Source organism: Danio rerio, chromosome 14 (assembly GCF_052040795.2).
Source record: "Danio rerio strain M-AB ecotype USA chromosome 14, GRCz13ab, whole genome shotgun sequence".
NCBI lineage: Eukaryota > Metazoa > Chordata > Actinopteri > Cypriniformes > Danionidae > Danio > Danio rerio.
The window spans coordinates 45,565,221-45,577,500 of record NC_141034.1 but is presented as its reverse complement, the minus strand read 5'-3'; the positions used below and the strand labels follow the sequence as shown (position 1 = coordinate 45,577,500).

Genomic DNA, 12,280 nt, shown 5'->3' with positions numbered 1-12,280 from the left:
CTAACATGATGAAAGGGTAAATTTGAACAGTACACTGTTCTTAACTTTTTTTTTCTTATTTGTTTATTGGGCTACAGTGGCCCAGTAGGTTGTGCTGTCGCCTAACAGCAAGAAGGTCGCTGGTTTGAGTCTCGGCTGGGTCAGTTGCTCTCCCCGTGTTCGTGTTGGTTTCCTCCGGGTGCTCCGGTGTCCCCCACAAGTCCAAAGACATGTGGTACAGGTGAATTGGGTAATCTAAATTGGCCAAATGTGTGTGAATGGGAGTGTATGGGTGTTCACCAGTGATGGGTTGCAGCTGGAAGTGCAACTGCTGCGTAAAACATATGCTGGATAAGTTGGTGGTTCATTCAGCTGTGGTGACCCCGGATTAATAAAAGAACTAAGCTGAAAAGAAAATGAATAAATATGTGTTTATTATTTAAAACATTTATTCCATTCAAAAGCTTTTATTCCAGCCAAACTAGTCTTTCACCTGAAGAGAAAACATTTAAAACAGAAATAAGGAAACATTCTGTAAAAAAAATCTTGCTCTGTTTAACATCACTGAGGAAATAATAAAAAAATTAATTGAAATTTCATATGAGGCTTGACAGTCTGCTGATGCTCTCTAGTGTAGGAGAAGCAGCACTGCTCTTCGACTGCAGTGTCAGTCTACTGATCGGTCAGCCGCAGCGCCTCTAGCGGTGATTATCCTCACTGCAGCGGGATGACATGCAGCCATTTTTTGCCTGTATGGGAGCCCTTCCCCCTTCAGCATCTTCAGCAGGACAGTGAAGACGAAAAGCTGGAGCGGGACAACGGATGCCAATCGGAAGGAGACCTCACCGAAAATGGCCTCGCCGCGAACAGTCACCATTGTCGCCCTCTCCTTTGCACTGGGGCTCTTTTTTGTGTTCATGGGCACGATTAAACTCACCCCAAGATTAAGCAAAGACGCCTACAGTGAGATGGTAAGGGATCGTCGTTTTTACAGCACCATAATGCACAAACAAAGCTCCAACGGCTTTGTTTTGGACTGTGTGTAAATGTAATGCGTTTTTCTGGCTATACAATTTATGTTTGTGTGATAAATGTGATTTTTTTTATTTGTATTGGCTATCAATCTGAATATGAATCAAACCGCAGTTGATTTAATATAGCTAAGAGTATATAAAAATATTTGTACGTTAAATTAGATTGCTTATGTAAGATGGTTGAATGTCGTTAGAGCAGTTGAACCGTGTATTAATCGCAACGTTGTTTCATTACGGCATAAATAGGTCAATTATGACATCACAATGCGCATCATCTTCATGTTGAACAGAACAAGTGGACTCGGGCCTGTGACGTGTGATGGAAATTTCTGATATCGTTCAGCTCAATGGAGCTCATGATTAAGCAATGGCGACGCGTTAGTTTCTAGAAAATTCTGTCTTCCATCTGCAGGTGCAGCGGCTGCTGTGATGATGTCATGGACGCGATTAAATATTGTAATTTCGGAATAATTTACAGCACATTTCACAGCAGTGCAGCTAGCTCAATGTGAGCATTAAAATTAGTCGTGATGAAATGTTTGATTATTCTGTGTTATATATACAGGGTTTCTGCGGGGTCTTAACAAGTCTTAAATCTCAACATCCAATTTTTAGGCCTTAAAAAATCTTAAATTTACTGAAATATTGTGTTGTAGGTCTTAAAACTATTTTAAACAGGTCTTAACCCCTGAGACCCTGCGTCCATTACAATGGATATCACATGACATCCCATTTTTCTGAAATTTGGAACATAATTCAGGTCTGAAGGGGTTAATTTTCCTTTGTTCATGTAAAGGTACCCAATCTGGCCAAAACACATACAATCACCAACAATCCATCTCAATAAAACTTTAACTTTTTATTTAAAAGGTAGTTTTTTGTTTATCAGAATGGTTTAATTATTTTCCTTGCAATAACATTTGTTTAAAAGTGCTCCGTGTATTTACTGCTGAGGACACCGACCTGGACAGATTGCTCTGAGTAGATATTATAGTTTTTAAACCTATTATGTTTAGAGAAAAAGTGTGTGGATTCAAGTAAAGCTTGCTTGTTTTACACTATATTTAAAATATTTTGCTAAGAAATAAAATCTAAAATATTGCTGTATTATTGTTTTATTAAATGTATTAAAATCTAGTATTTGTTTGATAGGGCAAATAAAATCTTTTACATCTTTAACCCTTTATGTGTCTAAAATTTCATTCATAATGGTCTTAAAAATGTCTTAAAAAGTCTTAAATGTAACTCTGTGAAACCTGCAGAAACCCTGTATATAATGATGTTTGTCAGGGTGTGAATTACAGCAGAATACATTTGACGTAACTTTTTTTTGCGATGCGTATCGCAGTCTTTATGACTGGTTTGATTGTAGTGATGAGCGTGGACGGCGCAGATTAATTTCAGTTGTATAATGTTGATATTGAATACATAATCAGACAGTAGATAGTGTATGTTCAATTATTTCAAAATCATAAAAATCGATACTTTTAAAACGTTACCGGTGCCAAAACCGGGACATGAACTAATACATTTTAGCCACAAAATTATTTGTCAAAAATATATATTTTAATCATCAGCCCCTTTCACACAGTGATACCGGTAAATATCCGGAAAATTTCCGGAACGACTTTACCGGTAAATTAAAAAAACTGCTGTTCACAAAGGCGAGGACGTTACGGAAATTTTCCGGAAAAGAGCATTCACACATCCATTCCAAAATACCGGTAAATTCTGACATCATTCACCACAAATGAGCTTTAAACGGCTGCGCTTGTATTTGTAAACATGTGACTAAATTACAAACTCTGTGGATGATCAATATTGTGAACAACTTTTGTAGGATCACTTTCGCATGTCGAGATGTTCATAATATGTGCGTGTGCAGGCGCTCACAGGCTGTTTCACAGGCACACGCAAAGCTTGAAGGTAAACAAACAACGGCTTATCATAAGCATCTCATCAATGATTATTTACACAGTTGACATTAAGAAGAACATATAAACGTGATCTGACTAACTTCTAGCAGCTAAATGTGTCTGGAAAAATATTCAAAGGCTTTTATTCTCACAAACCGCGCGGATGTAAATGCGTCTGACTGTTGTGATTGGCTAAAGCAGGTGTCTCACGTCAGCACGTTCTAGACGTGCACGCGCTTATTACGGCAATCTTCCTTCTGCATTCACACAGCGCAGCATTCCGGCAAATTGCCGGTAATGTTACAACTTCTCTTTCCGGAAAATAGCCAGAACGAATTTACCGGTATTTTCAAAAAGGACCTGTTCACACATACAACCTACAGGAAAGGTCTGTATGTGTGAAAGGGGCTATTATAATTGAACAACATATATCTATATTTATAGTAAGTTTAAAGTAAACATCAATTCATAAGCCCCTTTCACACATACAGATTTTCACACACAGGCAATTTTCCGGAAAGGTCTGTATGTGTGAACAGGTCCTTTTTGAAAATACCGGTAAATTCGTTCTGGCGAAATTTTCCGGATATTTACCGGTATCACTGTGTGAAAGGGGCTATATTTGATATATTTGAATTGCATTAAAATATTTCTTTTGATGATTTGTTTGTTAGCATGAATGCAAGATTTGCATTATGCTGTTAACATTACATTAGCTTACTACTGACCTGTGGAAAGGCTCTCATCAAAATCAGGGAACACCTTTTTTTGGGTTTGGGGCTTGTGACTACTTTAACATGGACATCAGTGATCTAATGATATGCCTTAATCTGAATGAGACAATTATATGATTCAGGTGTTTACATGAGCTGCTTTTTAAATGTTACATTCATGATTCCCAGTTACATGTTATAGCACAGATCCAGTAACGTCATTGCGTCACCAGCCTTTAAAAGTTTCCTCTGCAGTTTGTGTCTGTTGTCCTTTAAGACAATCAAAAATCACTGTTTGCGTGGCAGACTCTTGATCAGAGTATTGTCTTAATCATATTAAAATCAGAGTATTGGTGTCCATGTAAAATACACTTACTGAAGGTGCCAGATAATGCCACAAGCTTTCAGAGACAGTCCATTCCTCACCTTTTAATTGATTCCAACTTAACCCCCCTCCCCCCACCAAATTAGGCACCAAAATTCATATGCTGATTCGGTCCAGTACATACTGGTTACAAAGGTACCAACCCTAGTATTGTGACAATCCTAGTTTGTAGAGCAACTACTTTAACAATTGTCTGCTGTTTATTATTTCTGTTGTCATTTCTCTCATAGGCAACTGTTCTGAAACAAGCGCAAATACAATTCTATTGAAAAGCTCGGGAACGTCTACGTCACCGCGAGTTGTGGTCGGCCATGTTTTAGGACTAATGCAGAAGCGTTCAATGTAAACAGATGCAAATCACACCAGACAAACAACTAGTTTTATAGTAATATCTTTTGAAAAACATCTTACAAACACTCAGAATTAAATGGTCTGACGTGTATTTACCTTTATAAACGCTCTTTGTGTGTCTGAGAAGCTTATAATATGCATTAAATAACATTCGGTATCCAGCGGTGAAGTGTAACAGGAGAAGCAGAACACAGACACAGAGGGGGCCGATCAAGTAAACGAACAAGTTTATCCGCAACTAACAGGCCATTAATGAGCTGCTGCAAGAAAACATCTCCATAGATGATTCTCTTCATTACCTGTAGTACCAGCACTTACAGTTTATTATTGATGAGTGTAAATATATGATACAAAAAAAATCAATAGAGATCAATGGGAATCAGGTTCCCTTGACCTAAACACCCAGAATGCATTGCCTTGCTTATGACATGTTCCAGAGCTCTATAGCCTGAGGGTGCTTTCACAGCTACACTTTTGTTTCGGAACCTGTGTCGTTTGCCCGGTTGCGCAGTTCACTTGGCATATGTGAAACCACCAATTGCTCTCGGATCTACGCCAAATCAATCGCTCCGAGATCGCTTGAATGAGGTGGTCTCGGCTCGATTGAAACAAACTCTGGAGCAGATCGATTGCAGTGAGAAAGCGATCCGATCCGAGCGCGGTTATTTCAGTGTTTTATGGATATGTAATAGACATACGGCTATATGAAGAGAGAATTATGAGTAGGGCGGGAAGTTTCGCGAGTCTCCGGATGCCCGTAAACAAGTGATGATCTCCCGGTAATCTCGCGTCTCCCTCCCGGTCCTCAAATAGGCATCAGCGCGCACCCTTCTCACACCGAATCGGCCCTCACTTTTCAGACACGTTGAGCGCACCTTTTCAAACACCACCAAACCACCACCTCCTCTGGCAGCTGAGTAGGACTCTGCCAAATAAACCCTGGCACTCAGACCAATGTAAGGAGAGTTTACTCGCGCATGACTTGTTTTAGCTCTTTTGGCCTGATTAGAAACTTTGCAGTGTGAAAGTGAACCGCAACAAGAGCAAAGAGCAACAATGTAACAATTGTAATCTCTGTTTCGGAACAACTGAATCGATTCACAGGTGTGAAAGCACCCTGAGTTTCAATCACAACAGTTGATTAGATCATTTTTTTCTGCCCATGTTTCAGATTTTGAAAACTATATTTCTGATCTGCTTTCAGAAAAGAGGATACAAGAGTTACGCCAAGGCTCTTCCGGCGCTGAAAAAGATGGGCGTTTCTTCAGTGCTTCTACGCAAGATCATTGGTACTCTTGAGGTGGGATGTGGAATAGTTCTGACCCTCGTGCCGGGGAGACCCAAAGACGTGGCCAACTTTATTCTGCTGCTGGTCATGCTGGCCGTGCTTTTCTTCCACCAGCTGGTCGGGGATCCTCTAAAACGCTACGCCCACGCTCTGGTTTTCGGGATTTTGCTGACGTGTCGACTGCTCATCGCACGGCAGGCTGAGGATCGTCCTGAGCGAGAGGAGAGACGAGAAGAGCAGATCAACGCCCAGGAAAAGAACAAAGTCAAAGTTTCGTAGCTTCATCGTTTCTGCGCAGGAGATCCACGTTTCTCTGATGGTAGAGAAGGTGAAGAGGGAGGAAGAAATAAAAAAACGACAGTAGTCCCAAAAGGTGATTCATGCCCCAGAGCTACATATCGGAAGCCAGAAAAAACGAATCAGTTCTCATGTTATCCTTACCTCATGTTCCAATTGTAAATCTCAAAATTCAATACGGACAGTCACCATTGAGGCAACTGTTTTGGCTGCAGGTTTGCAGCGAAAGATTAAACTACTGTTATTCCCTGCTGCCTGTATTTATTATTATTATTATTTATGCCCTTATTAAAGGGATATTTCACCAAAAACTGAAACTTTAGTCATTGTTTACTTTCTTTTTGTTAAACACAAAAGAATATACTTTTAAAAAGTTTGAGATGTATCCAGCTGCAGACCCACACACGTTTCAGTACACACAATTTAGGCAGAGACGAACCATGTGTGAATAATAAAGGATCAGTCTATTTATTCTTGTCTATCGACGACTAAAGCCGCCTTTCCGCTGCACACAACAAACGACAAGTGACAGACTGGAAGTCATTCAATCTATTGGAGAGTAGTCCGGGAGCTATGTGGAGTTCTGATCATCTCCATATGCGGAAAATCCGGATCCAATTTGAGCAGGTCCATGCGCGCCAGTTTTTTTATTTGTATTTTTTTTAATCAGAAAAAAAGTCTATATTAAAAAAACATTTCTATTTGTTAATTAGTAATAAAACATACTATTGTTTATGTTGTTTCCACATTCCACAATGCTTAGCTCTCCATGAGTTTCTAGTATTCATTCATTCATTCAACAATGGCAAACGCACAGAGAATAAAAGCTCTTAATTGCTTTTGCACTCCTTTATTTCAGACACCAGGAGTATCAGCTTCTCTCCCATGGTGCACGACAAAACTGAAAATTCTGTGCGACTGCCACAAGAGGGCGTAATCCAACAGTCGAGTCCGAATGTCATGTGCAGTGGAAAGGCGGCTTTACTACTTGAGAGCATTATCGCCACCTACTGTATTTCACAAATATGGCGATCGAGACCACCCATGACTGTGAACAGCTGCAGGGGTGTCAAACTCAATTCCTGGAGGGCCGAAGCCCTGCACAGTCTAGTTCCAACCCTGCTCCAACACACTTACCTGTAGGTTTCAAACAAGCCTGAAGGACTCAATTAGTTTGATCAGGTGTGTTTAATTAGGGTTGGAACTAAACTGTGCAGAGCTGCGGCCCTTTTGGAACTGAGTTTGACACCTGTGGTTTAGGGTTTCCCATTTCAGTCTTATTTCATTATTATATAGTTACGATCATTTTAACATCTGTGTGGATTTGGTACTATGCAAGTAAAACTAATTAAAACAGTATTGACTATTATTTGATTAGGCAAATAAATACTATTCAATGGCTGGAGTAAAACCTTATAGTGTTATACATTTATTAAATGTACAATGATTTATAACATGTAAAGATGTATTATACATATTAGCTTGCTATTATTTATTTCATTATAATAAATCCATTATGTAAATTAAACCTGTCCAATTTAGATGGTTTATATATCTCTGAAAAATGTTTCAGCAAAGCCAGCAAACGAGTATCTGCTATACTGACTCTAAATAATGATCGTCTGTGACTGTTTCTCAACCACATTCCTCGAGGCCCACCAGCACTGCATGCTTTGGATGTCTCCTTTGTCTGTCACACATATTACAGGTCTTTCAGTCTCTGCTTTCAGTGTTTGGTTACGAAGATGTGGAAAATGTGCAGAGCTGGTGGTCCTCCAGGATCGTGGTTGAGAAACACTGATCTATGATGACTGATAGAAAACTGTTCAATCTATTATATTGAATGACGATCGACGTTTCCCATTTGCCTGTCTCAATTGCCATATTTGTGAAGCAGCATACACCATACCTGTCAACATTGGGATGTGAAAATACATGTTTAGATGTTGTTATTATTATTAATTATGTGTATATGTCTGTTCAAACATGTACCCAGACTATTGCTCCGCTTCAAATCGCGTGTACAGAATCCGTTTGGGAATCAGCGGATATTTATCACTATGGAACGTGTCTGACAGTCACGCACCATATGACTGTTTTGAGAATTACATAGAAGGACGACAGCACTTTTAACACAAAGGAAGGGAATCACGCTGTTTTTATATTTATTTTAAAGTGTTTTCATGCCTAAATAAAACAAAAGCCAAGAACAGATTCACATTTAAGAGCAAGGGGCGTCCCATGGTGGTTTGGCGGTATGGGTTACGTACAGGGAGGATCGACTCTTTAATGTATATTGCCTCCCTTCAGACTGAAAATACGGGAGAAATACGGGAAAATACCTTTATGGAATGATAGCGGGATAAAACTGTAAAATACGGGAGGTTTGACATGTATGGTATATACTATTCTCTATTGTGTGCACTATTTATTAACTATATTTATATATAAAAATATTTGCGGCTGGAAGGGCATCCGCTGTGTAATAACATATGCTGGATGAGTTGGCGGTTCATTCCGCTGTGGTAACCCCTAATTGATAAAGAGAATAAGCTGAAAAGAAAAGTAATTAATAAAAATATACGGATGAAGTGGTCCGAGAAGATGTTAATAACATTAACATTTGTCGTAGCCAAATATGGTTTGCCCCTGCCTAGCTCGTTTGTCCTGGATTGTGTGTGCTAAAATGTGTGGGTGTGAGCTGGATATTATTGAAAATGTTGGAAACCTGTAACCATTGACTTCCATAGTATTTGTTTTTCCTACTCTTTTAAGTCAATGGTTACAGGTTTTCAGCATTCTTCAAAATATTTCTTTGTGTTCAACAGAATAAAGAAACTCATAAAGGTTTGAAAGCAGTATACAGTGAGAATATGTTCATTTTTTGGTGAACCATCCCTTTAAATGAAATCCCAAATGCAACTTTTAAGAAAATACTGTGATGCAGTCTACTGAAACGGATGTTTTATTACTTTTTGAGCAACTGTTAATGAGTACTACACGAAAGTGGTTCTGTTTACATTTGTTTTATATCAATTTAAGAATTATCGTACTTGTCCCATGAGTCAGTTTGTTAAGAAGCGAGTTTTGCATATTATTTATCCTCCTGTATGTTGCCTTTAACATTTGATTATACCATTTCAGAAGTTTTGTCTCTATTGGATCAATTTTGATTTTCTATTTTGACTTGAAATGCGCAGTCCAATAAAAGTCTTATCCTTGGAGTCTTCTGATGGTTTCTTTCTCCTTATAAGATTCATTTCAGTACTAAAATTGTGTCTTTTTCATGTAGTGCAGGGGGGGCTAAACTCAGTCCTGGGCTGGTTTTCTGCATAGTTTAGCTTAAATTTTCTTTAACACACCTGCCTGGAAGTTTCTAGTGTACAAGAACTTGCTTAGCTGGTTCTTGTGTGTTTAATTGGGGTTGGAACTAAAATATGCAGGACACCGGCCCTCCAGGACTGAGTTTGGACAACCCTGATGTAGTGTATTGTCCTTAAATCAATTTGTTCCTCTGTTCTGTTCCAATAGGCGTTTTCCTAATTTGAAAAACTTCATGTTTTGGTTTACTAATGAAATATTCGATTGAATTGGGTGTATCTGAAAGTGATACTAAATGTACACCGTTGAAAGGAGATTGTAGGTTAAGATGAAGAAACCTCTCATATGTCTGGGTGTTTAATAAAATATATGCTGCTTCTTTTGAGTAAAGATGCAGAACATGAAACTGACGTGTTATTTCACCAGAATGCTCATTTAAACTGAATTGCGCGTTGATTGTTTTCACAGAACGGCTCATGTTTGTGCATGCAGATGTTGTCATTAAAACCTCTATGCAGTTTACCAGTGATTTTGGATTACAGAATTAAAAACATAACTTGTGATTTTTCATGGCTTGCTCACTTTTATGACATCTTTAAAATAAGCAAAGGAGGGCATTGCCCTCTCAGAAAGAGTTTGTGCCCTCCCCAGTTTTTATAAAGAATTGTTCATTCAAACTGAATATTCTTTCTGTCATTAATTATTAACACCCCCGTCGTTCCAACCTTCAGAACACACATTTAAATATTTTAAAATATATGACATAGCAATTGAATTATGAGAATGGCTATATCATGATGAACAGTGCTTTATAATAACAATAATAATTCCTTACATTTCTATAGCGCTTTTCTTGGCACTCAAAGCACTTTACACATAGGGGGAGGGAATCTTCTCATCTACTTTTTCATTTTTTTTAATGCAAGAAGGAACATTACAAAGATATAATATGAACAAAGAGACAAAGAGGGTTACATAAATAGAATTCCAGCAAATTAAACAAGTTTAAATGATTTACACTAAGAAAGCATTTTAAATGCAGTGTTGGCCAGGATGCCGGGGTTAAACCCGTACTCTTTTTCGAAAGACATTCTGGGATTTTAGGGTTTATGCCGAAGCATGCTAATAGGACTTTTAATTTGCAGTAACCTGGGTTAAGCGCTTCCGGCGAACTGTATGCCAAAGGAAAAATCTGCACGTTTATAAGGTCTGTTTTCTTTAAAAATCAGCGATCCCTACTAGCTGAGTGATATCCGATATGAAGTGGGTCTCAGATTGTACTAGAAGCACTGCATTAAATTACATTTTCCCCGCCATGTCTTTATAATATGAGCATTTATTTTACCCCAAAGGAGCGTCTGCGCTATCCTGCCGATTCTAACGGGCGAGTGCGAGTAAAAGGCCTTTTGTCTCGTTTTACGCTTGAACAACTAAATGAATGCCAAAGTTTATTTAATTGAATGTATTTTAATTATATAACAACATGAATGCTGTAAAAGGAACCGTATAAAATGGAAAAAAACTCACAATAACCGGTCACCGGAAGTTTATAAGTATATGGGAACAACACTAGCTCGCCATATACCCAATTATATAAATCTATCTCCATATTCTACTGCATCCCAGAATATTACACAGCACCAAAAATGTAAAAATATATATATTGAATATATTGAATATATTTTTGTGTGTGGCAGACGGCAACTCGCCGTGACGCAGATTCCTGGGTCTGTGTGCTCCAATCAGGTGAGCCCTCTTCAGCGCTCGCCATGACAACGAGATAGCAGTGACGTGCCTTGTAAAAATTTGCATCTGCATTCCTATAAAGCTCGTGTGCTCTCTGTCAGCGTTGTCAGTTCGCTCGGTGTTGCTGTTTGAACTTGACCAAGGTAAGTTCAATACCAACGGTACGAGTGGAGCCACGCCAATCTCACGAAGTCCGCTTCGTGAAGCTTCACTCGGGCCCGTCTGTGCTGTAGTTCCTTGTGGTTTACGTACATAAACGTAACATCGCAAGGAATATTACGTGTTTGTTGCTCGAAATGTGCCGCCGAGCAACATCCAGTGAATACTGGCACGGCCTGGCGCCCGGTCTTCTCGTGCACTCCCTGGGGCGAGGCGGCCTTTGAGCCCTAGGCAGGGAACAAACAACCCCCGAGGACCCTCAGGGAAACACGGGGGGCCGGTAGTGGGACCTCGCTGCGAGGGTTATGGTGGGTGGGAGTAGCGAGGCCCACTCATCGTCTATTTTAAACTATAGTTTCAAACTTTAGTTTACTATAGTTTGAAATAGACACCATGGTAACTGTTATGAATTAACTTTATGCAAAGAGCTTAGAATGACCAAGAGCAACAGCCCCGGATTCTGCCATTTTGAAGTGAAAGCGATCGGCCGTCCATTGGATCTCATTGCTGTCGCGGTGGACAGCAGCTGCTTTGTTTTTATTTAATTTATTCAAAAAGCGCGTTGTTGTTTCCCAAATTGTAGAGTGTCGCCTCTTGGTGATTCTAAGCTCTTTGCTCTTTGTCTGACTGTTGTAATGTTTTGCTTTGTTTTTCAGCTAAGCTGTTGAGCAAAGAAGGACTATTGAAGACAACAGTTGGGTTGAGATGCTTTGGATGTCTTTGAGTTGAGACAACCGTGGGTTATATTCACGAGCGCGCGCGTTATAATGTTTCCGGGTTGTTTTCTGAAAGTTTGTCTTGTTTGCATGTCAAACTAAATAAACTATACTCTTTCTAAACACCTGTCTCGTGTTTTGTCCTTTACAGCAATGCACTGTCATGTAAGTCTGTTGAATGCATTTGTATGCAACAATACAGTAGTCTAACAAATAAATGGTTGTTATAAATGTACCTTCATTAGTCAACATTTGGTGTAGGTAATAAGTTAATCAATGATGTCCTAAGACATAAGGGTTATGTTATGGTTGTTTCATAATTATATTTAATATTATTCTGTATGATTAAAACCAGCAAATTATACTATATATTTA

General features: G+C 39.1%; 1 protein-coding gene and 1 long non-coding RNA gene across 4 annotated transcripts; both read left to right on the top strand.

The window, feature by feature from the left end:
* Nucleotides 1–701: 701 nt before the first annotated feature.
* Nucleotides 702–9,187, top strand: tmem35a (transmembrane protein 35A). Of its 3 annotated transcripts, XR_015506925.1 has the most exons (3): nt 807–950; nt 5,583–7,671; nt 8,752–9,187. XR_015506925.1 is itself a non-coding variant. In NM_001014313.3 (2 exon segments), coding segments are annotated over 2 exon segments (483 nt in total). In that variant the 5' UTR covers nt 702–830; the 3' UTR covers nt 5,946–6,587.
* Nucleotides 9,188–11,135: 1,948 nt separating this feature from the next.
* On the top strand, nt 11,136–12,028 carry LOC141377588 (uncharacterized). The gene is made up of 2 exons (XR_015508062.1): nt 11,136–11,173; nt 11,846–12,028. It is a non-coding gene; the product is annotated as an uncharacterized LOC141377588 (long non-coding RNA).
* Nucleotides 12,029–12,280: the final 252 nt, after the last annotated feature.

Bases quoted from the DNA above. Each gene is read 5' to 3' on its own strand.
- tmem35a (XM_087280897.1), top strand. From the start codon at position 5,541: ATGTTTCAGATTTTGAAAACTATATTTCTGATCTGCTTTCAGAAAAGA.